Here is a 25000-nt window from a genome sequence, read left to right on the forward strand (position 1 = left end):
CTATGCATAACATGCACACATATATATATATATGCACGCGCGTGTGTGTTATATGAGTATAACTATGTCATAACCTGGTTTGATACCTGTTTTACTGTCTGTCAAGGCTTTTTGTTGCTATAAACATATCAGGTTCACCGGTAAAATGCATTTAACCTGCCTTCATTTAGGCAGCTATCACATCTCAGCACTTAAAGCTGAAGCTTGGACACGAATTCGATCTCACCACTAATTGTACCTACCTGTTAACCTACGTCATCGTATTACAACAATATATATATATATATATATATATATATCTATATATAATATGGTGTGTGTGTGTGTGTCTGTGTGTCTGTGTGTGTATGGACGTATATATGTGTGTGTGTTGTGTATATGCATGCTCACATACACATACACGTATACAAACATGCCTACCTACCTACCTACCTACCTACCTACCCACATACTTACATACATACTTACTTATATACATACACACATACCTACGTACAAGCACACTTATGTACATAATATTAGTCTCTATTCATCTTTATGTTTATGCGCTTATTTCCATGTACGTTTGAGTTGTATTTATTAAGTGTCTGGTGAATGAAACAGCATTTAAAATTATGCTTTTAAGCCTATCCTACTTAATGAACACCTGTTGCAGACACAGACAAAACACACACATACACAAACACTCATTTATTGACAAACACGAAAATTTTCCTTTGATTTGATATTTGTTGTATAAAGGCTCCACTTTTATCCTTTATAATGTGACTAATGGTGGCGAGCTGGCAGAAACGTTAGCATGCCGGGCGAAATACTTAGCGGTATTTCGTCTGCCGTTACGTTCTGAGTTCGAAATTCCGCCGAGGTGACTTTGCCTTTCATCCTTTCGGGGGCGATAATTGTACAGTCACGCACGGGGTTGATGTAATCGACTTAATCCGTTTGTCTGTCCTGTTGTCCTCTCTGTGTGTAGCCACTGGTGGGTAGTAAGAAATAGGTATTTCGTCTGCCGTTACGTTCTGAGTTCGAAATTCCGCCGAGGTTGACTTTGCCTTTCATCCTTTCGGGGTCGATAAATTAAGTACCAGTCACGCACTGGGGTTGATGTAATCGACTTAATCCTTTTGTCTGTCCTTGTTTGTCCTCTCTGTGGTAGCCACTGGTGGGTAGTAAAGAAATAGGTATTCGTCTGCCGTTACGTTCTGAGTTCGAAATTCCGCCGAGGTTGACTTTGCCTTTCATCCTTTCGGGGTCGATAAATTAAGTACCAGTCACGCACTGGGGTTGATGTAATCGACTTAATCCGTTTGTCTGTCCTTGTTTGTCCTCTCTGTGTGTAGCCACTTGTGGGTAGTAAAGAAATAGGTATTTCGTCTGCCGTTACGTTCTGAGTTCGAAATTCCGCCGAGGTTGACTTTGCTTTTCATCCTTTCGGGGTCGATAAATTAAGTACCAGTCACGCACTGGGGTCGATGTAATCGACTTAATCCGTTTGTCTGTCTTTGTTTGTCCTCTCTGTGTGTAGCCCCTTGTGGGTAGTAAAGAAATAGGTATTTCGTCTGCCGCTACGTTCTGAGTTCAAATTCCGCCGAGGTCGACTTTGCCTTTCATCTTTGTGGGCAGTAAAGAAATAGGAATGTGACTAATTTAGTTATCTTCATGTGGAAGGAATAATGATGCTAAAGGCGATGACCATAATGATGATCGTGTTGATGGCTATTGTGGGGCCATGGTGGCTCTGGCGGGAAAGGTGATAGCGGTCGCAGCGGTAGTGGTGACGGTTATTTTGCTGAAATGTATGCCACAATAGCAAACATTTATCTACGTATCATAGGTCTTCTCGACCAGGACTGACTTGGGTAGAGACAACAATAAATTTATACCACAATATTTTCCTCTCAGCCATTTCTGCTTTGTGTAGTATCCTTCCTCTCCCAACAAGAAAGCCACCAACGTACTATAACAACCAAAGCACTGAGATAAAATATTCAGAGAATCCACCAGCATGAAATTCAGTAGTTACGTTAGTGCTAAAGTATAACGTTTATATGCAAGTTGGCAGAATCAATAGAGCATTGGATAGAGTGCCATGTGATTTATTTTGCGACTCTAAGCACTCTGAGTTCAAATCCCACTAAGGTCAAAATTTTGATTTTAAAAAATGTATAAATCCAGAGCAATGAATCGGCGGAACTGTAAGAGGGATGACTATGATACCTTGCAGCATTCGTTCTAATCCTTTGCGATCGCACAGCGACGCCTCCAATGCGTCTGGTGCAGAGCTGTATTGGCCCTAAAGCAGCGGTTTTTTCCTTGGATAAATATCGATGACATAGAGAGGGGGGACTTGTAAGTACAAATTCGTAATTAAGCAAAAACAAATGTGCATTCTCTTCATCAGCTGCCAAATGAATATCACTATGGCTTTGACATCTGGACAGTATCATTTAACTCGGCGGTGTCAGCTGCGTTAAAAGCATATATGCAGTTTATTACTACAAGTAACAATATCAAAATAAGCAAATAGTACTTAGTTACAAAATAGTACTTCTATAAGAAAGAATTTATTCCAAAAGGGACATTCAGATACTATAACGAACTTAGACTACTAAATACTTTGTTTCTCAATCTACATCACATCAGAAACATAACACACACAACAAGCCGAATGAAATTAGTGGAACAGTATATTTTTTAAAAAAAAGGCCAATAATGTACAAGGAAAAGGACATTCATACATGAATGCATCTATATATACACGCACACACACACACACACACACACACACACACACACACACATACACATACACACACATATATATATATATATATAATATACATACACACCACACACACACACACACACACACACACACACATATATATATACATACGCGCGCACACACACACACATATATTTTGGGTTATCCCATAAATAATACGATTTTTTCAATTGCATGAACTGAAAGTCAGAGGGGGATGGGATAAACTATCTGCATCAACTTACTATAAAAGCAGGTACTAATTTGAACCTTTTCTTATTCTTAGTACAAGTTTTGAAGAGTGCAGTTCGATCTTACAGTTATTTTTTTCAAAGCTATAATGGAAGTGACAAAGGAGTATATTCGACATATTTTGCTTTATGAGTTCAATAACGGCAACAACACAATGGAAAGTACGAGTAATATTAATGCAGTATATGGAGATTGGACAATAAGCGTAATCCACTGTCAACGATGGTTCTAGAAATTCCGAGCCGGAAATTACAACCTTGAAGAAAAGCCTCGTCCTGGAAGATCTGTAGAGATCGACGAGGACCTCCTGCAAATCCTGGTGGAACAAAATCCCATCGTAACTGTTGAGAAACTAGCCGAGAAGCTTGAATTTGGTCATTCAACCAGTCATTCAAGTCAGCGCTAGAAGAAAAAACGACTATCTTTGGTTTCAAGATGAAAGGCATTTTTCTATCAGGATAATCTTGGCGACATACAAGGGGAATGGCATTACAATGCTGGAGCAGTTTGAATGGGAAATGATGCCTCACCCACCATATTCGCCGGACATTGCCCCATCTGATTATCATTTATTCCGCAGTCTTAAAAATAATTTGGATGGAAAAAAATATTCTGTAGACGAGGTTAGAACAGTACTGGAAGAATATTTTTCGTCATGAACAAGTGAATTTTGGAAGAGGGGCCTTACAAGTCTACTAGATAGATGGATGAACACTGTAGAAAATGAAAGGGAGTATATTTTAGATAATAAAAGGACTTTGTTTATTTTAATTTTTAAAAATAAAAGAAGTATAAAAACCGCATTATTTATTGGATGACCCAATACACGCACATGTACATACACACACACACACACATATAATAATAATAATAATAATAATAATAATAATAATAATAATAATAATAATAATAATAATAATGATAATAATAATAATAATAACATTGTTTTGTCTTGGTATAAAAGATGGGCTACAGCAAATATTCTGCTCAATACCACAGATTTGCTTGTCAGTTGTTTGGCCTTAACCAGTTGAGCATGTCCCTTAGTGGCTGACGATATGTGCATCTCTGATCACGAGCAGAAGTAGTGGGGGAGCATCATGGCCATGTGTTGAGAGGGATTCTTTGGGGTTTGAATAATTCACCTCTGGAAACATAGGTGTTTCGTTCAACATCCTAAAGCAACCCTTATTCAGGGACCTTTTGAGCAGGATGGGCTACTCAACCTGAAGAAAATTCTAACTGGGCCCCACCTGCAGGTCATGTGCTGTTTATCTTGATATGAGATCACCATGTCGCGCACATATGGTTGTGATGCATGTGCCTGGTGTACCTTATCAGACGGGTAGTCATGATGGGTATATTGGGCTTCGTATATTTTACCCAGTGTCACTTTGATGGCATGAACTGCTCTCTCACTCAATAATAATAATAATATAATAATAATAATAAGTTAAGAGTACAACATCACACTAGATAAAACCAATGAATAAAAGAATTAGACCAAAGCCAAACTTACAATACTTAGGAATCCATGAACTAGATAAGACACAACACACACAAATGAAAGAAAAAATAAAAAAAGAATATTATAGACGAGTTAGATCAATACTAAAAACAGAGCTCAATGCTAAAAACAAGATAATAGGTATCAACACTTTAGCTGTCCCAGTTATAAGTTACAGCTACAATATCCTTAACTGGACACGAAATGAACTGTCCAAAATAGATAGGAAAACAAGAAAAATACTGACAGGATCTAGGATGCATCACCCAAAATCTGACATAGAAAGACTATATATACAACGTATAGAAGGTGGTAGAGGCCTTATACAGCTGGAAAACTACTATAAAATAACCACCATAGGACTGCAAAAATATCTACTTCAGAAGGAAGGAAAACTGATCCAGATAGCAGCAAAACACGAGCAAAACAAAAAACTGTTCTCAGTATTTAAGGAAGCTGACAAATACAAACAAGAAATCATACCACCTAATAAACACGAAGAAGAAGAAGAAGAAGAAGATGATGAAGAAACAACAAAAGCTATAAAACAAATGAAATCCAAACTAAAAATAGAACAGCAACGAACCATGATAAAACGATGGCAAGAAAAGCCCCTTCATGGTAAATACTGCACTAAACTAAACGCAAAAGAAATAGACAAAGAAAAATCCCAGCAATGGTTGAGAAGCTCAGGACTCAAAGCAGAAACAGAGGGATTTTTAATTGCAGCACAAGACCAAAGCCTCCCCACCAGAAATTACCAAAAACATGTAATGAAAAGAAATATTACAAGTAACTGCAGAATATGTGGAGATGGACAAGAAACAATAAATCATATTATCTCTAGCTGCCCAGTCCTGGCTAAGAAGGAATATATTCACAGACATGACAGAGCTGGAACCTACATACATTGGAAGCTATGCCAACATTATGGAATAACAACAGAAAAAAGATGGTATAGGCACACACCAGAAAAGGTCACAGAAAACGAGAAAGCAACCATACTCTGGGATATGCCGATACACACAGATAGAGAAATTAAGGCCAACAGACCAGACATAGTTGTCAGAGATCATGAAGAAAAAAAATGCTTTCTAATTGATGTATCAATACCGGCAGATGACAACGTGTCTCTAAAAGAAATGGAGAAACTCTCAAAATACAAAGACCTGGAAATAGAGGTAACTAGAATGTGGAATCTAAAAACAGAAACAATTCCTATCATAGTAGGTGCATTAGGCATGATAAAAAATATTCAGACAAATACATAACAAAAACACCAGACTTACAAACACATATAACATACAGAAAATTGCACTACTAGGCACTGCACACATCCTACGCAGAACACTTTCCATACAATAACCATCAGAGCATCACAACAAATCACAGCACATACCCAAGGCACACAGAGCTGCGCTCGGTAGTGAAGTGAAAGCACGCTATAAAAATAAAACTACTGAATAATAATAATAATAATAATAATAATAATAATAATAATAATAATAATAATAATAATAATAATAATAATAATAATAATAATAGGGAGTATAACTCCAAACTTACAAGGAAAAATTTAATTTAGTATTACATCAATTTTCACAATATAAATATATAAAATATAAATTAGAGATAAACCACTATTATGCAATTCAAACAATAATAGACATAAACCAAAACCTAAATAACAAATAAAAAATATTTTTATAAAACATAACTAGATCACAAAAAGTATAAAAATGGCTAAATAATATATAATAAGTAAAAAAGTAAAAAAAAACTACGTACGTTTCATGGCTATAATTAAATTCGAATTACAATTAAATTTAAATTTAATTGAAATGTATTCAATTTAAAATTATAGTCAATCTTCAGGTTAACAATGATAGTTAACTAAATAAGCAAATAGAGTTAAACAATATTTATTTGAAAAAATAAATAAAATAATAATTTTACTTATAGAAGTGACTCCATTAACTAAATTTGAAACTTAAAACATTAGGATCAGTTTCCTACAATACATTTATTATGTTAAATATTTAAGGTAAAAAATAGAGTAAATAGATAGAAAAATGTATCTATCTGTGAAGATATAATTTAGCTTAAAAAACATTAATAAACTATAGAATATTTTTAATCTAGTTAAACTCTAATATTTAATTACCAAACTATTTAACAAAACAATCACTATTAATATTTTTAGATTTTAGTTCGCATATAATATTTATAAAATAATAAATACATAAAAATAAGTATCTAAATTATAATCAACAAATATAATAATTTAAAATCTATATTTTTTCTATCAATAAACATATAAACATATAACCAATAAATAAATTAGTCCATTGTTACTTACATAAATATTATAGATATCTTTAGAAAATATTTATGAAATACAAATTAAAAATTGAAAAATTCCAAATTAAAAACGTATAACCTATCTTTATAAAATACTTAATATTACTATTATTAAAAACATTTTTACGTATCTAGATCGCAAAGTGACTAACTAATATCTTAAAATTTACATTCAGATGTAATAATTATAAACTAATAATAATTAAATAAATCTACATAGGCGCAGGAGTGGCTGTGTGGTAAGTAGCTTGCTAAACAACCACATGGTTCCGGGTTCAGTCCCACTGCGTGGCATCTTGGGCAAGTGTCTTCTGCTATAGCCCCGGGCCGACCAATGCCTTGTGAGTGGATTTGGTAGACGGAAACTGAAAGAAGCCTGTCGCATATATGTATATATATATGTGTGTGTATGTATGTGCGTGTGTTTGTGTGTCTGTTTGTCCCCCTAGCATTGCTTGACAACCGATGTTGGTGTGTTTACGTCCCCGTCACTTAGCAGTTCGGCAAAAGAGACCGATAGAATAAGTACTGGGCTTACAAAGAATAAGTCCCGGGGTCGATTTGCTCGACTAAAGGCGGTGCTCCAGCATGGCCGCAGTCAAATGACTGAAACAAGTAAAAGAGTAAAAGAGAGATATCTAAATTATTATTAACAAATAAATAATTATAAATTCATATTTAACAATCAATAGTTATATAGAGTACAATAACATTTCTTAAATAAAAAAGTTTACTTAACTCTCAAAAAGCGAATAATATGTTATAATTTCCACTGATTATTTCCTGAGGAATGAAATCACTTGATATGGGAATTCTAGCGCCCATGACAGACGATTCTCGTTTGCTATGACCTATGTGTGTGCTTTTATGTTCGAAGCGCCTATATGAAAGAATTGCAAAACGCTAATAACGCAGTATCTAATGTTCTAACGAGACATCCACGTTAAGCTGGATATAAATATTACCTTTTGGTACTAATACTACTTTCGTCGCTAATGATTAATACATACAGACATGCATGCATTCCTCAGGAAATCCTCAGTGGAAATTATAACTTATTATTCATGTTTATTTGGATATAAAAATTATCTTTTTGTATGTATGTGTGTATGTCTCTTCTATCTTTTTAATTATTATAAATCTTCCACTGAGGAAGGAGCCGGTTTCCAACAAAGATACAAGGCTCCATCTTCGGGATGTAGTTAACACTGACAAATTCATATTTGGAACTTGAGAAAAGTCTTGCATATTTTTGCTGTTCCATTCACAGATTGCACTTGTAATGTACGAATCAGCCGGTCACTTTTTCTTTCTGAAAATCGCAGTTTATCCAGATTCTCCTTTAAGCATTTACTAACAAAACCTAATGCTCCAATTATTATTGGTATGAATATAGAAGCTGGAGGTTTCGAAGCAGCTGTCCATAGATGTCCTCTTTTTCTCTGATTTTCAAAGAGATACTTATATCTGTAGGGCAGCTAACCTCTATGATGGTACATACCTTTGCCCCTCTGTCCCAAGCAACTATATCCTGCTTGTTATGCTCACCTTTGACAGACGTTTTGATGTATGCCTTGAGTTGGTGTTTATGAATGTATTCCATAACAAGGATTTTCTAAGTTTATTTCAGGACAGTCTTTTTTGCGGGTGGTATTGTAAATTGTTTTAGCAACAACATCGTACCGCATAGGGAAGTAGTACCGTGAGGACATTTTAGGACAGCTGCTAATCACATGCGTAATGTCTCCCACAGAAGCATGGCATAGCCTACACATGCGGTCACTGTCTCTCGTGTTCTCCAGATACTTTGTATGTATGTATGTATCTATGTATGCATGTATGTAAGTATGTATGCATGTATGTATATATATATGCATGCATGTACGTATTTATGTATGCATATATATATGAATGTATGTATGCATCAGTTCATTTCTCATTCTAATAGTAGTTGGGTGCCTGATGAGATAGACAGCTTGTGTATGACGTAACGCACGAATTATAAGTAAAATAATTTGTTATAGAAACATACGTAGCAAGGATTTAAATGCAATTGTCCATTCGTCTTCCTTTATTACACATACACGCACGCACACACTCACATAGACACACACACATACATACACCACACACACCACACACACACACATTGTATGTATATACCAAGTGTCAAGACATTTTAAAGCCGTAAATGCTAAGAAATCAATCTGGCTGAGATTACAGGTTATAGGTATATATGTATGCATATTATATGCATGTATGTATGTATGTATATATATATATATATATATATATATATATACATACATACATACATACACATACACACTTATTTATATATGTGTGTACGTGTATGTATATGTATGCATGCATGTATCTCTCTCTTTGTCTCTCTCTAGTATATATATATATATGTGTGTGTGTGTGTGTGTGTGTGTGTGAGTATGTGTATTACATGATAGCTGTGATAAAATATATTGAACTCTAACACATTGTCATACAATTATAGTGATGTTGTTGCATGTGTATGCATGTATGTTAGTGTGTGTGCATATGTACAACTGGGTGTCTATTTATGTGTGTGTGAGTGAGTGGGTGTGGATGCATGTGCACAGATGGTGCAGCTAACTGCACTGTCAGAGCACATGACATTTCGTAAAGCAGTTGAACTACAGTGAAATTTACCATTGACATGATTAATTACAGTAATGTCATCAACAACCATACCAAAAATCGTAGTTTAGACTGACCAATACCACACGACTATCAAGTCTGACAATCTGGTTTCGCTTCCGGTTTGTAACGATTGTACTCCTCGAATGACGTTGATGCCCTTGGAAAAGCATGCATATCGCAACTGCCTCTTAAATCTCTGCCCTACAGGACTTAGGCTCGCTGTCTACACTAGGGAAAGTAATGACAAGTCCTGACAATAACCAATCTCTCTCTGTGTATATATCTATCTATCTATCTATCTATCTATCTATCTATCTATCTATCTATCTATCTATCTATCTATCTATCTATCTATCTATCTACTATATATATATATACATATATATAGATAAGTATATATATATATAGGAAGAGTTTATATATATATATATATATATATATATATATATATATATATATATATATATATAGGAAGAGGTTTACGAAACAACAAAAGACGAAGACAGGTAGTGTACAAAGCAAACAGATGTATTAGTACAACGCTCAGGAATAGAAAAAGTCTTTTACGTTTCGAGCCTACGCTCTTCTACAGAAAGGTACACAGAAAAAACAAGGAGAGAAAAAAATGTGTGTTGTGGCTAACGATCTATCATGGCGACTGACTTGGACAGAAGGGTCATACACGAAAAGGAAAGTAGGGGAGATAACAAAGTAAAGATGACCCCCAACACGAAGGTGCGTGTGTGTATAAGAGAGTATGTATGTGCGTGTGAAAGAGGGCTGGTGTGCTGGACGTGTGCCTGTATGTATGTGTAGGTGTGAAAATGTGGGGATGGGTGTGTGGGTGGTGTGTTGTGATGTGATGCGCAATGTTGTATGGTGTAGTGTGGTGGTGGAGGCGAGAGTGGGGAAAGCAAGGGTGTGGTGTGTGTTCGGCTGATATACATATATACATACACACACATATATATAATATAATATAGATATAGATATATATATTATATTTGACAACTCCACTAGAGTGGACGAAAGCGCTAATATATGATATATGATTTATAAAAACATGTAACATACTAATAAAGATCTGTAAATATAAAACCATCCAGATTTCTGAGTACCTCATTTCTTCTAATATATTATATTATATATATATATACATACATATATATATCCATAGCTTTCTATGATGAAAACATATCTACTGATAGAGAATTAAGTCCGGCGTCTGTAGAAGAGGAGTCAGTCCTTACTGACGAGGCAGCGGAAATTGCCGAAAATGACTCTCAGTATAAGAAAATTCTCGAACGGGGTTTTCGGACGATTACTGTTCCTGTCAGTATATATGTGTACAATTATGTGCTTTGAATACAGCATTAGAGCATTTTAGCTCTTATTTCTAGCAATGTAAGTGTTTCTAAAGCCCTATTCCTATTTAGTGACGATTATAATTTTCCTATTTGGTGAAACATTGCAGCTGCTGTCTACATTAATATATATATATATATATATAGGAAATAGTGGCACAAAGTACCAATTTTTGCTGGAAATAGCAGCCGATAGCCGTTCCTCGCTAGGTAAAGCTTCACTGAAAGTATAGAGGCAAAGATGTGTGCGAGCGGCGAACACAAAAGAATTTACGTCTTACCTCTAAGAAGAACACCAGAGAAATGGACAACCTAGTACTCGAGTTTCGGACTTTTCAGGATACGTTTGTTACCGTAAAACTTCGTCGGCTAGGTCCACCGAAATGACTAAATTTGAAATATCCGCTACATCAATGCCTGTATACTCGGCCAATTGGTTGGTTGGTTGGCATCCTTTCTGTCTCGGGAGACAATGGAGTTGCGCATGAAGTAGTCTAGTCCGGCTTTTATATTTCATGTCCTGATACATTTCCTCTGTGGCTGTGTAGTCCTATCCTGGACAAACACTCCCTCTGGCAGGTACCGCAAATGTAGCGAAGACTGTTCCTGGCCAATAAGCCCCAGCAATAAACAGAATCGAGATCAGTGAAGTTTAATATAAAAATTATAAATATTATTACAATAAAATAGTATTATTTACCAGCAAAATAAAGCACCGTAAAGGTTCTGTTTGTGGCTGGGGGCTGTTGGCCGAGTATACAGGCATTGATGTAGCAGATATTTTAAATTTAGTCTTTTCGGTAGACCTAGCCAACGAAGACCAATCAGTTTTACGATAACAAGCATATTTCTGAATAGTCCGAAACTCGAGTGCTTGGGTGACCATTTCTCTGGCGTTCTTTCTAGAGGTAAGACGAAAAAATTTTATGTTCGCCGCCCGCACACATCTTTGCCTCTATACATTCAGAGAAGCTTTACCTAGCGTCGAACGTCATTCACTGCTATTTCCAGCACAAATTCGTACCTTGTTGTGTCAATATTTCCTGTTTATAATTCTACCTTTACGGTGCTTTATTTCGTTGGAAAATATAAAACTATTGCATTGTAATAATATTTATAATTTTTATAGATGCAGGAGTGGCTGTGTGGTAAGAAGCTTGCTTCCCAACCATTTATGATTACGGTTTTAGTCCCACTAAATGGCACCTAGGGCAAGTGTATCCTACTATAGCCTCGGGTTGACCAAAGCCTTATGAGTGGATTTGGTAGACAGAAACCGAAAGAAGCCTGTCATATATATATATATATATATATATATATATATATATATAATATATATATATATATATATATATACATATATATGTGTGTGTCTGTGTTTGTCCCACCACTATCGTTTGACAACCGATGTTAGTGTGTTTTACATCCCGTAACTTAGCAGTTTGGCAAAAGAGTCCGATTGAATAAGTACTGGGCTTACAAAGTATAAGCCCTGGGGTTCTTTTGTTCGACAAAAGGCGATGCTTCAGCATGGCTGAAGTCAAATAACTGAAACAAGTAAATCAATAAAGGAATACACACACACACACACACGCACACACACACACACACACACACACACACACACACACACTAATGGTAGTAGTTTTAGTAGCCGTAGAAGTTACCATCTCATCTAAAAATGAAATAGAGTCACCAAACATCCTGCCGCACCATCAATGTTCAAGCAATAATTACATCGCGTTTACTCTATTAAATTACATCCTATCACTTACTTTTTCTAAATAGGGGTTCATATGATCCCAGCTTCTCTAGCTTCCCTTACTGAAAATCCCCCATCTATTACTGGCAACATTTAAATAATTCACAAAAATGTTGTTGAATGATTAGTGTTCTCTACCCGCAGATTCACTATTAGCTAGCTGTACGGAACACCCAGCCTAAACGTCTCCGTGTCTATTCGCACCCCTGGAGCCAAATGACCCTTACTAACTCTCCAGGCTGTAATATTCAGTATTAATTTCTTAGAAGTTGTAAAGCGGAGATGTTAACTTCATAATTTTAAAAGTGTGTGTCTGGGACTTGAACTACTTATATTAACGTTATAATAGACTCCGACATAACAGTGTCATTATGAATTACGCGTTACAATGGACGACACTTGACAGTGATGCATTTCTTTTCTCGATCTTGCTTTCTTAATTCTTCCTTTTTTTTTATGTATATAGACTGGCGTAGGAGTGGCTGTGCGGTAAGTAGCTTGCTTACGAACCACATGGTTCCGGGGGTTCAGTCCCACTGCGTGACACCTTGGGCAAAAGTGCCTTCTACTATAGCCTTGGGCCGAGCAAAGCCTTGTGAGTGGATTTGGTAGACGGAAACTGAAAGAAGCCCGTCGTATATATGTATATGTATGTATGTGTGTGTGTGTATACGTCTGTGTGCCTGTGTTTGTCCCCCCCCCCTCCCCAACATCACTTGACAACCGATGCTGGCGTGTTTACGTCCCCGTAACTTAGCGGTTCGGCAAAAGGAGACTAGGCTTACAAAGAATAAGTCCTGGGGTCAATTTGCTCGACTAAAGGCGGTGCTCCAGCATGGCCGCAGTCAAATGACTGAAACAAGTAAAAGAATAAAAGAAGAAACGCACAGCCGTGTATATGTAGGTACGTATATGTATTTGTGAGTGTGTGTATGCATACCCGTATATACATGTATGTATAACATACACACAGATATGCATACCTACCTACATACATAACATTCTTCTATTCTTTTATTTGTTTCAGTCATTTGACTGCTGCCTTTAGTAGTACAAATCGATCCCAGGACTTATTCTTTGTAAGCTTAGTACTTATTCTATCGGTGTCTTATCACTAAGTTACGGGGACGTAAACACACCAGCATCGGTTGTCAAGCGATGGTGGGGGGAACAAACACAGACACATAAACACACACACATACATATATACGACAGGCTTCTTTCAGTTTCCGACTACCAAATCCACTCACAAATCCACTCATAAGGCCCGAGGCTGCAGTACAGGACACCTAGCCAGTGTGCCATGAAGTGGGACTGAACCTGGAACCATGTGGTAAGCAAGCTACTTACCACACAACCACTCATGCGCCCAACATACATACAAACAAACCTACATATATACACACATGTTATTTTAAATTAAATAATGAAGGTAGAAATAGGTATCAATCAACATCAATTTTTAACCAGTGGTCTAGCATATTTAAAAAAGAAATCCGAAGATTTAAAAATTATATTACAATTAATTAGAGGAATGACCACTAAAATGGATTCCTAATATGCTAAATGTAGACGTCAAATCGCCTTACCACGAAGCGTGTTCTCAAGATTTGACGTCTATCTTTAGCATATTAGGAATCCACTTTAGTGGTCATTCCTCTTACTAATTGTATATATACACACACACACACACACACACACACACACACACACACACACACACACACACACACACACACACACACACACATATATACATATGTATATACAGTAATCCCTCGCCATATTGCGGTTCACCTATCACGGTTTATTATTTAAGCTTACGTCGATTGCTCCGTGATGTTTTGCATTTATAATAAAATAATAAATACAAATTATAAAAATAATGAAAAAATAGACAGTACAGCACTGTTTCTACTTCGCGGATTTTCACCTATCGCGGGGTGGTTTTGGAACGTAACACCCACGATACGCGAAGGACTACTGTATATATATGAGTGTGTGTGTGTTGTGTGTGTGTGTGGTGTGTGTTTATATATATATATATATATATATATATATACTATATATATATATATATATAATATATATATAGAATATATAATATAATATATATATATATATATATATATATTGGCGTGGGGTTGTATCAAACATGTTGGAACACCGCCGTGAAGAATTTTTGTCGGACGAATCAGCCACACACATACACAAACATACGTACATACGATTGGCTTCTTTCAGTTTCCGTCTACCAAATCCACTCACAAAGCTTTGGTCGGTCCTTGGCTATAGCAGAAAACCTCATACCACTGCGGGTTCTGAAAAAGGTCCAGGGTACTGATCAGGCTCCTCTCACTAAGCGATAAGTAAACGTTCTATCACATTGTTGTACTTATGCAATAGCGTAAATATACTACAGACACTTGTACTCTCATCATCTTGAAATGTTTTTCAAGTAGAACCAGGGTGTCATACTGTATGATAAAACCGCCTGACGGACAGGACTATGTCTTATACACAGCCCTTTCGATAACGACTGCCCATTCAGCTATATACATGACAGATTCTGTCCCTCATTACATTACAACGTTCGGCAGCCGTTTTCAACCGGAGCGTAATATAAAGACACAGCGTGATGATATACATGTGATGAGGCCGGGCATTCTAATAAATTAAGAATATATTCCGTTGTTAGCTCTCGTTCGATCCCAGGTTATGGCATTAGACACTTCCCGAAGATGCCAAGTAGCAGGATCAATCCTGAGACCTTATGGTTGTGAAACGAATTTCTTAATCATTCGGCCATGTATGTATGTATGTATGTATGTATGTATGTATGTATGTATGTATGTATGTATGTATGTATGTATGTATGTGTGTATGTATGAGGAATCGTTCTAACAATTTGAAATCACTTGGAATGGATCCAAAGGCCATATAAACCCTTGCTTCGGATCTAGCTGGATAGCAAACGAAGGTGTGAAGTGGAGTGAAAGTTTTTGAGGAGGCCAGGATCACACATGCAAGATACAAGAGAGATTTAGAGAAGAATGCTGTGATCGAGAAGGTGAATCTCAGTGACATTTTTTGTGTGCACAGTTTGTGACAGACCATGCTTTTCTTTTGCTGGGCTCAATCTCATTTACGGACCCATGAAAAACGAACCTCCACTAACTACTCTGCCTATATATCTGTGCACACCTTTCAATGTTGAATATGTAATAAGGTTTGCAAATCTAACGGAAGCCTCAAAAAACACTTTAAGATCCACAAAAATCAGATCTTAACTGCAGCTCTTGGTGGTCCAAATCAGTTATGTAATCTATGTGGGTTTCTTTTCAATACATTGTCTGGTTTAAAATGCTACTTCAGACGCCATGATGGATTTAAGGTGTAAGTACAAGAGGTGGTCAGACTCTACATAAGGAGTAGACAACCATCATGTATGTATGTATGTATGTATGTATGTATGTATGTATGTATGTATGTATGTATGTATGTATGTATGTCTCTTCTATTTTTTAATTATTATAAATCTTCCACTGAGTGAGGAGCCGGTTTCCAGCCAACATCGGAGTCGCAAATGCAAAATATAAGTTAGTCCTAGAGTGCAAAATGTTCCTGAAGGTCAGCAATAGTCTTTCTCGGTCACGAGTGGACAGCCATTATGTATGTATGTATATTATATATATGCATATGTATGTGTATATGTATGTATGTATGTATTTATGTATGTATATATGTATGTATGTATATATGTATGTATGTATGTATGTATGTATGTAACGTATTATGTATGTATGTATGCGTAAGTATATGGATTTAGAGAAATATACCATATATATAATACCCTACGTGCCTTTTTTGTGAGTAAGACTTTACCGTTTGAAACTTTTTAATTCGTTCCAAATGATAAGATTTTTACTTTCTAAATCATTCAATATGTTCTAGAGCCATTCAGTTTATTTTTTGCGTTTGTCTCATAATACTTGATAAAATAGTTTTCTAAATTATTCAACAGCATTTGTACTCTTTTACTATAACGGCATTTCTACTTAGTTGTTCAGTTTGTCTTTTATATTTGAAAGTTCATTCTGAATGCTTAACTAATCTTAACTCAATTTCAGTAAAATGCAATGGGCTTCGCATCTGTTATGCTGGACGACAGAAACTAAAGCAACGATGAATGACAGATGCTAATTGAGATCTTTTGCTCTGAAATCGTCGGTATATTACGCAAAATAAAACTAAATTTTCATCATGAATTAATCGTGAATTTCACACACACATGGATATATGCATGAAATTGAATAACAAACTCTTTGCTTTTAAAAGTATTATCCTTCACGTAAGATTTATAAATTATATATATATATATATATAAAATGAGGAGAAAAAAATATACAAAAATATATATGAAACAATGTATATCATATATTATATCATACACACACACACACATCAGGAAAAGAAGACAAGGTAGAAAATGCTAAAATAACTTTATCACGAAGAACATTTTAGTACCGGTTTCAGACTTTGCGACTTTTTCAACTAAGAGTAAAGCATGAAAAACAATTAAATTGTGGAAAAATTAAATTAAATGTTTTTAAAAATATTTCCATAGTTTTCAAATGCAAGGGGCATTTTCCTTTCTTCTGTGTCTGTCTCTGTCTCTCTTTTTGGGAGATATCTTATGGTAGTAGAATAGTATTTTAACTGCTATTTCTAAATTTTGGTATGTGGTGAAGCAAATTTTGCTGAACCCTAATTATAATTATGTTCATAATTATAGAATTTATATATATATATATATATATATACATATGAATATGAGGAAAAATGAAAAAATTCCATGTATTATGTTATCTCATATATATATATATATATAGAAAGAGAGAGAGAGAGAGAGAGAGAGAGAGAGAGAGTGGCTGCTTTCTCGTATACTAGACGAGCAAAGCCATTGCTAGAAATAATCATTGAAATGAGTCATTGATAATGCAATGAGAGGCCCTTATATGACTCTTGAGCCCCGCCAAAGTTTTACACATATATATGTGTGTGTGTGTGTGTGTGTGTGTGTGTGTGTGTGTGGTGTGTGTGTGTGTGTGTGTGTGTGTTCGTGTGTGTGTGTGTGTGTGCGTGCGAAAGTAAGATCCAAGGATCAAGGTGCAAGAAGTTAATGAGCTTCAAGCAGTCCGTAGAAGATATTAAAAACAACTTTCAGAAACAATCGTGGTTTATTGGCGCAGCGGTTATGAAGCTTTCCCGCATCGAAGTACGATAAGCTGAAAAAAGGTTTTTCTATAGTTCACGGTTAGCAACGGGGTTACTGCATATGCGAATAAACATCCAAAATTAGAGAATGGAGAAAATAAAATCCAGGCTACATATGTTTCATAGTTAACGGCACCCCGGAAGTAGTAATTATCTAAAACGAGGTGTAGACCGCAAGCAACTCTTCAGGTCAAAGATAACTTGATTATATGTGAAGGTGTCCTCGGCCTGAAGAGTAGCTTGTGGTCTGCCCCTCATTTGGATAATTACTACTTCCAAGGTTCTGCTAGCTATGAAACCTATGTAGCCTTCCCTAATTCTGGATATATGTGTATGCGTATATATATATTATATATATTATATATATATATATATATATATCTATATATATATATATTATATATATATACATATATATAATATATATATATACAAAGGGGTTTGTATGATTGTGTATAGAAGAATATATTACTCATAGGAATTCCAACTCTGTTTTTATGTTTTATTTATATTCTTATAATATTAATATAGGATATAGAATATAGAATATATAGTAAGAAAGAAATGAAATGAAGTATTGATTGTCTTATTGAACAAACGAAATATTGAAAATTAAATTAAATGTCTATTGTCATTGACAAGTTTACTTTCTTGCATTTAATATATATATATATATATATATATATATATTATATATATATTATCCAACATGAAAGCACAAAAAAAAACACACACAACGCGAGGACGTGGAACAAATATAGTATATTGGACGCTCAGGAAAGAAGGAAAGAAGGAGGGTTTAACGTTTCGAGCAGAGCTCTTCGTCGGAAACATAGTAGAAGGAAAGATCCAGAGAAGGGAAGATAGAGGAAAAAAAGTCGCCAACGGTACACACGCACTCTGTATATTTTTATATGATCTTATCTTGGTCATGCTGGGGTACCATCTTGAATCAAAACAGACCTGGGACAAAAGCTAACATCTTCCCTCACTACATTACATCACAGAATACGATATTACATTGTGCCATATTATACAACAGTGCATCGCACTTAATCACGCTGCGTCACCTTACATAACTCTATATCACAATATGTCACACTACGTCGTACTATATGACACTATAGTACACTACAACACACTACTAACACAATGTAGAAATGCAAAAGCATCCAGAAGCAAAAACAATAAAAACAAACATTAGTTCGAGATAACTACTTTTACGATGTAAAAAAAGAAGAGAGAGGTTCAACGTTTCGTACTGTGTTCTGTCGTCAAGAAAACAAAACAGAGAAGTAAAAGGAGATAAAAACAATGGGATCGTCCACAGAAATTCAATCTTATCAAATGATCTTTATTCTCTCTTTATCTTAATAGTGTGCTACATTTAAAAAACAATGAGGGCTGCCTTCTCTCCTTGGATTGATTACTAAGATAATACTATAATAAATTGATATTCTATTACTGCCAATACAATACTCCACAAAATCACAATATTCTACAGTTTTAGCAGTCTGGATATTCTGTACCTTTGTCTTGTTGAAGACAGTACAGATCCACCAAGCAGCGTTTGTTGTTGTTTTTGTTGTTGTTGTTGTTATTGTTGTTATCGTTGTTTAACCCAAGTCATATCGGTGTGACATAATGTTGCATGATGCATTGTGGAGTGGTGTGGTGTAGATTTAGTTGTTGCCGAGGGGAGTGGTGTATATTTTAATCATAACCTAAATGATGGTAGTGTAGGGTCATGTGTTGTTTGGTGGGGTGGTGCAGTGCAAGGTCAGGTGTGGTGGAATGGTGTGGTGAAACATGAGATTAGGTGCTGTGGAGTGGTGTGGAGTGGCGAGCGTTTAGTAATAACAACAATTATTGCTTCCTTTAATCAGAATCAAGGCTTTGCCGACCCGATAGTCGACTAAGCCTTGTGCATGAATTCAGGACACGGGTAAGAGGAAATTAAGGAGAACACTTGGAAGGAATGTTCTTGTGCTAGGGCTGTACACTTAATCTGTCACCCAGTTTAATACCGCAGTCTGTTCCTAGGATACCTTTAGCAGATTTCATTCTGTTTTAAGGACCAATTATTAGGACCAAGTTTCTGTGCGGTAGGAGGGCAACCCAGTATTTTAATACACCACATTGATCCATTTAATGTAGTTTAGTTATCCTTAGCCTCCCAACAGGTTCAGAGACCTTGTAAATGGTCATGAGTACTACTCTTTCTTTCGGGACTAATTCATAACAAAAAAGACGGTATTAATTGAGATTATAGCAGTATATTACTAGTACTCATTGTATCAACTCTAGAATCATGCCCGAGAGCTAAATTCGACTTAGCGAGTAAATTCGATTTGAACTCAGAAAAATGAGGCACTTTAACGAAAATATTATTTTGTAAGTTATTGCATATGTGAACCGTTAGTTTGCTCATATTTTGCTCAGATAATGTAAACGAATATCGGCTCTAAACAACAGAATAAGTTAGATAAGGGTCTTTAATCTTGTTTTAGTTTCAGGTTGTAGCTATATCACTTGAACCACCATATAATTCTCCTGTCATTCTGTTAGTAAGCGCGTACTTTTGCCCTACCACTTTGCTACCACTCTTGTTTAGATCAAGTTATCATATGAGTTAATGGTAAAAGCTTATCAATCCAGAACATATAGAAATACCTACATAAAGAACATTAAATGCACTTTAACGAAAATATTATTTTGTAAGTTATTGCATATGTGAACCGTTAGTTTGCTCATATATTCTAGCTAACATTTTCTTATTATCTGCATTTGAGTGACTATAATGGATTGTTATTACGTATCACAATTGTTGTTTTTAGTATACCTATGCCATATATTTCTGTGTCATATCTGTACCATATAGTTAGCTTAGCATATTTGTACCATGAATTCATATTTATTTTACAATTATATTCAATTATTGCGTTACAAATTGAATAAGTCAAGTCAAGTGTTGCTTTTCATTTGATCCACTCCGTTCATAAACAGCCGACAATAATAATAGGGATGATGATGTTTGAACAGAAATTGATCCAGTTACAGTGAAACTTCATCATGAACAATTTTTTACCAGCAAAAAACTACTACTAGAACTAATTTTACAGTAATGTACACACCAAATGGTATTGTTGCATTTCACGAATCGCCCCGCTTTGAAATAATGCCATCGGTGCTGCTTATTTTGTAGCAGCGGAAATGACTTTTTAAATATGAAATATAATAAGAACATTGTACAGGTTGCCTGCTTCGTGGAACATCCACGGGTCCAGCTTGTTAATAATAATTTCTGTTAGAATAATTTCTAGCATCGGTGCAATTCCAGAGACATTTGGAGAGGGAACTGTCGAGCTTATTGATTCTAGTTCTTGACTAGTTTTATCCACCCCAAAAGGACGAAAGACAAAACTGACCTCGGCGTAATTTGAATCTACCAATCTATCGCCTGCTTCTGGAGTATTTAACACAACACAATACTCACATCCTTTCCTTCCTGTTATACAATGTCTATTTAATGTGGGTGCTGCTATTGTTGTTGTTGTTGTTGTTGTTAAGCAACAAGACGGGCAAGGGTGATTAGGTGATGGTCTAGGGCTTAGGGGCAGGAGACCCCAGACCTTGAAAAAAAAAACTTTGGTCGCCTTCTTGTAGTCGAGGGCTCTTCGTTGACGCCCGTCACCACTGGGAGGTAGCCCTCGAAGTCGCTGGAAATGGAGATCACCTGGTCCAAATTCTTGGATGGCTGCTGCTGCTGCTGCTGTTGTTGCTGCTTAGAAAAAGGTTGATCAGGACCAAGCAGACCAATGATTAAAGGGATTCCGAGTTTGACCGTCCCGTCTTTTTGTATATTAACGACTACATCATCTTGTGTGTTCGTACAGTGCGATTTTGGAGAATTAAGATGCTATTTCTCGCAGATCAGGCAACTACTCAGAACACCTCCCAGTTGGCTTATGTAATGCTGGTGTTTTTAGGGACGATGGTAGTATTAGTTATATATTTCTTTACTGCCCACAATGGGGACAAACAAGGATAGACAAAGGGATTAAGTCGATTACATCGACTTACCAGTGCGAAACTGGTACTTTATTTATCGACCCCGAAAGGATAAAAGGCAAAGTCGACCTCGGCGGAATTTGAACTCAGAACGTAGTAGTATTAGTTATTACTATGTTGTTGTTGATGTTAGAGTTATTGTTGTTATTGTTAACCCCAAGTCAATGGAATCCTGCTGTAGTTTTTATATCAGACATTGTATATTGAGGTGTAAGGAATTGTAATGTAGTAATGTAGTGTTGAATATTTTATTGGTTGGTGTATGTAATATAGTATAGCGTTGTACTGGTACAGGTATAGGGAAATCTTTTCCATAGAAGCGGGCCGCAAGAGAGCATAGCTCATTATCAGGTGGGCCGCACTGCTGAAAGAAATCGAAGTAATTTTTCGTTGGTGTCATTCAGAAAGCTCCGCGGTCTGCTTGCGGCCGACAAGCTGCAGTGTACCATTACTAGTGTAATATAATGTACAAGTGTGGTGGTGTGTGGTGTGGTAGCGTGGTATAGTGCAGTGTACAAGAACGATAGTATGTTGTAGTTTTGTAATAGATTACTTCAACATTGTAAAGTTACTATTGGGTGACTGAGTAATTTAAAATAAAATGTTTAATCGCAACGAAGAGATGAGAGATAGTGTATAATATAGTATAAAACAGAATTGAATGGAGAGGATCAAAGTGTATAGTTCAGTCTAGTGTGTTATATTAGCGTAAAAGTTACTATAAATATTGAGTGGAATAGCGAATAACAGTGTAGTGTTGGGGTGTATAATGCAGTGTAATAGATATTTAGTGGAATGGTTAGACTTTGCTTCGCTGAAGAGGTGTAATAAAGCTAAAATATGTTCCGAGCTATCCTCGCACTGCTAAACACAAGGCTCTCTTCCTGTAACATTTCATACTTTAAAGTTTAAGAGGAACATTATCGACATTAGTCTCGCCACTCTCGGGGAACCTGTAAAGGTCGGTGGCCATTTTATTGCCCTTTCCCACAGACCTAATAAATAAAAGGACATACTGTTTCATCTCTATCGACTTTTTAAAATTGGGCTTGCTTTCAGAGAGGTGGGGAGCGGCAGAGGGAGAGAAAGAGGGGGGAGAGAGATGAAAGAGAGAGATAAGAGAGGGAGAGAGAGAGAGAGAGATGGGCAAACTGACTGTGTACGTGTGTGTCTGTATACGTGGGTTAACGATAATTTAGTATATTATAGATAAATAATATTGGTTTCAAATTTTGGCACAATTTCAGAGGAGTGGGTAAATCGATTACACCAACTTCAGTGCTCAACTGGTACTTATTTTATCGACCCCGAAAGGGATGAAGGGCAAAGTTGATCTTGGCAGAATTTGAACTCAGAACGGAAAGACGGACGACATTTAGCTAAGCATTTTGACCAGCGTGTTAAGAGTTCCGCCCACTCGTCGCCTTAATGGTTGTGGTTCCCAATTTTGGCACAAAGAAAACAATTTCGGGTAAGCGGGGGCAAGTCGGTTACAGCGACCCCAGTGCTCAAACTGGTCTTTATTTTATGAACCTCGAAAGAATGAAGGGCAAAGTCGACTTCGGCGGAATTTGAACTCAGAACGTAAAGATGGACGAAATGCTTCTAAGCATTTTGCCCGGCGTGCTAACGATTCGGCCAGCTCGCCGCCTTTAAAAGTTCGGCATGCCACTTCAGGGAAAATCGAACTCACTCACAAAGTATCAAGTGTTCTGCAATTTCCTCTAAACTAACGACGATGGTTATGGTAATATTGGTTTCAATTTTGGGCTCAAGGCCAGCAACTTCGGGGGGGGGGTAGCCACTAGCGTAGCTAATTGGGGAGAGGGGGGTCGTTAGGAGTGGTCCGACTCGGGTGGCACTTTTTGGGTCTACTGTAGGCAATATGTGTTTTTTGTGGGGTCTGAGGGGGACAAAAGGAAGGTCCTCCCCGGGCGGCACACACTTTAGCTACACTAATGGGGTTAGTCAATTACAACGACCCCAATGGTCAGCTGGTATTTATTTTATCAAACTCACAAGGATGATAAGTTGAATTTGAACTAATGGTTCAAATTAAGTATAAAAAGTATAAAATATGTGATTGAATAAAATATATGACAAAAACAGCGTCGTTTGATATAATATAGTTATGATGGTTACCAGTGATTATCGTCGTGTTTGGCGGTGGTAGTGGTGGTTTTGGTGATGTTGATAATGATTGCAGTAGTGTTTGTCTAGTAATAAATAGTAGCAGAAATTGTTTAAACTTGTCACATTCTGATCTTAGGCCTGTCGTGAACCCTGGGCCTCATAAGGCCAGAGCTTAACCCGATTTCAATGTCATACAAGTGACACTACCCCCAACCCCAACCCCACCCATCCACCCTGAATAGAACACCAGTCCGTTACGGACAGACTGATCTACCTGGCTAATTTTCCATTTAACAACCCAAACATACCCATCCAGTCTTTCCTCCAGACATATGCTGTCGACAAACAATTTGCCCCTCGTGTTTTATGACCATCTTTTCTTTTAGTACATATAAGCCTACATTGTTAAATATCCGTTTTTTTTTAAATTCTTATAACACTAAAAAATAATTTGATGCAGATTTAGCTGTTATTTCTGGCAAGTTAAAAAACTACCTGGATGTCCCCACGTTGACGATAGTGACATTGATGGGGAGCGGATAGGGGTGATAATAAAAGTTAACTTACTGAACGTTCCTTCTGTCTGGTGGTCATCGTCATAGTTTGATGTAGTGATCACTTAATTACCTTCTCTCGGTGTGATAATGGATATATATTCTGTGTTATATTTACGGTGTATAGTGTATGGTATATAACGTTGTATGGCAATGTGGTATTTAGCGTGATATATAGCAGGAGGTTTCACGCAGTATGCAGTGCGCTAAGTAGTTTCGTGGAGTGTGATATAGCGTGATATGCAGTGTGCTATATAATGAGATATAGCATAATATATA

General features: G+C 36.4%; 1 protein-coding gene across 1 annotated transcript in view; it reads right to left on the reverse strand.

The window, feature by feature from the left end:
- Nucleotides 1–25000, reverse strand: part of LOC115213417 (transcription factor HES-4) — a 105461-nt gene that overhangs the window by 80444 nt on the left and 17 nt on the right. The window contains exon 1 of the mRNA XM_029782380.2: nt 24735–25000. This exon is cut by the window's right edge and continues 17 nt beyond it. Coding sequence (XP_029638240.1) covers nt 24735–24767 — 33 coding nt within the window. The 5' untranslated portion in view covers nt 24768–25000. The remainder of the gene's footprint in view (nt 1–24734) is intronic.

This window comes from Octopus sinensis, linkage group LG6 (assembly GCF_006345805.1).
Source record: "Octopus sinensis linkage group LG6, ASM634580v1, whole genome shotgun sequence".
NCBI lineage: Eukaryota > Metazoa > Mollusca > Cephalopoda > Octopoda > Octopodidae > Octopus > Octopus sinensis.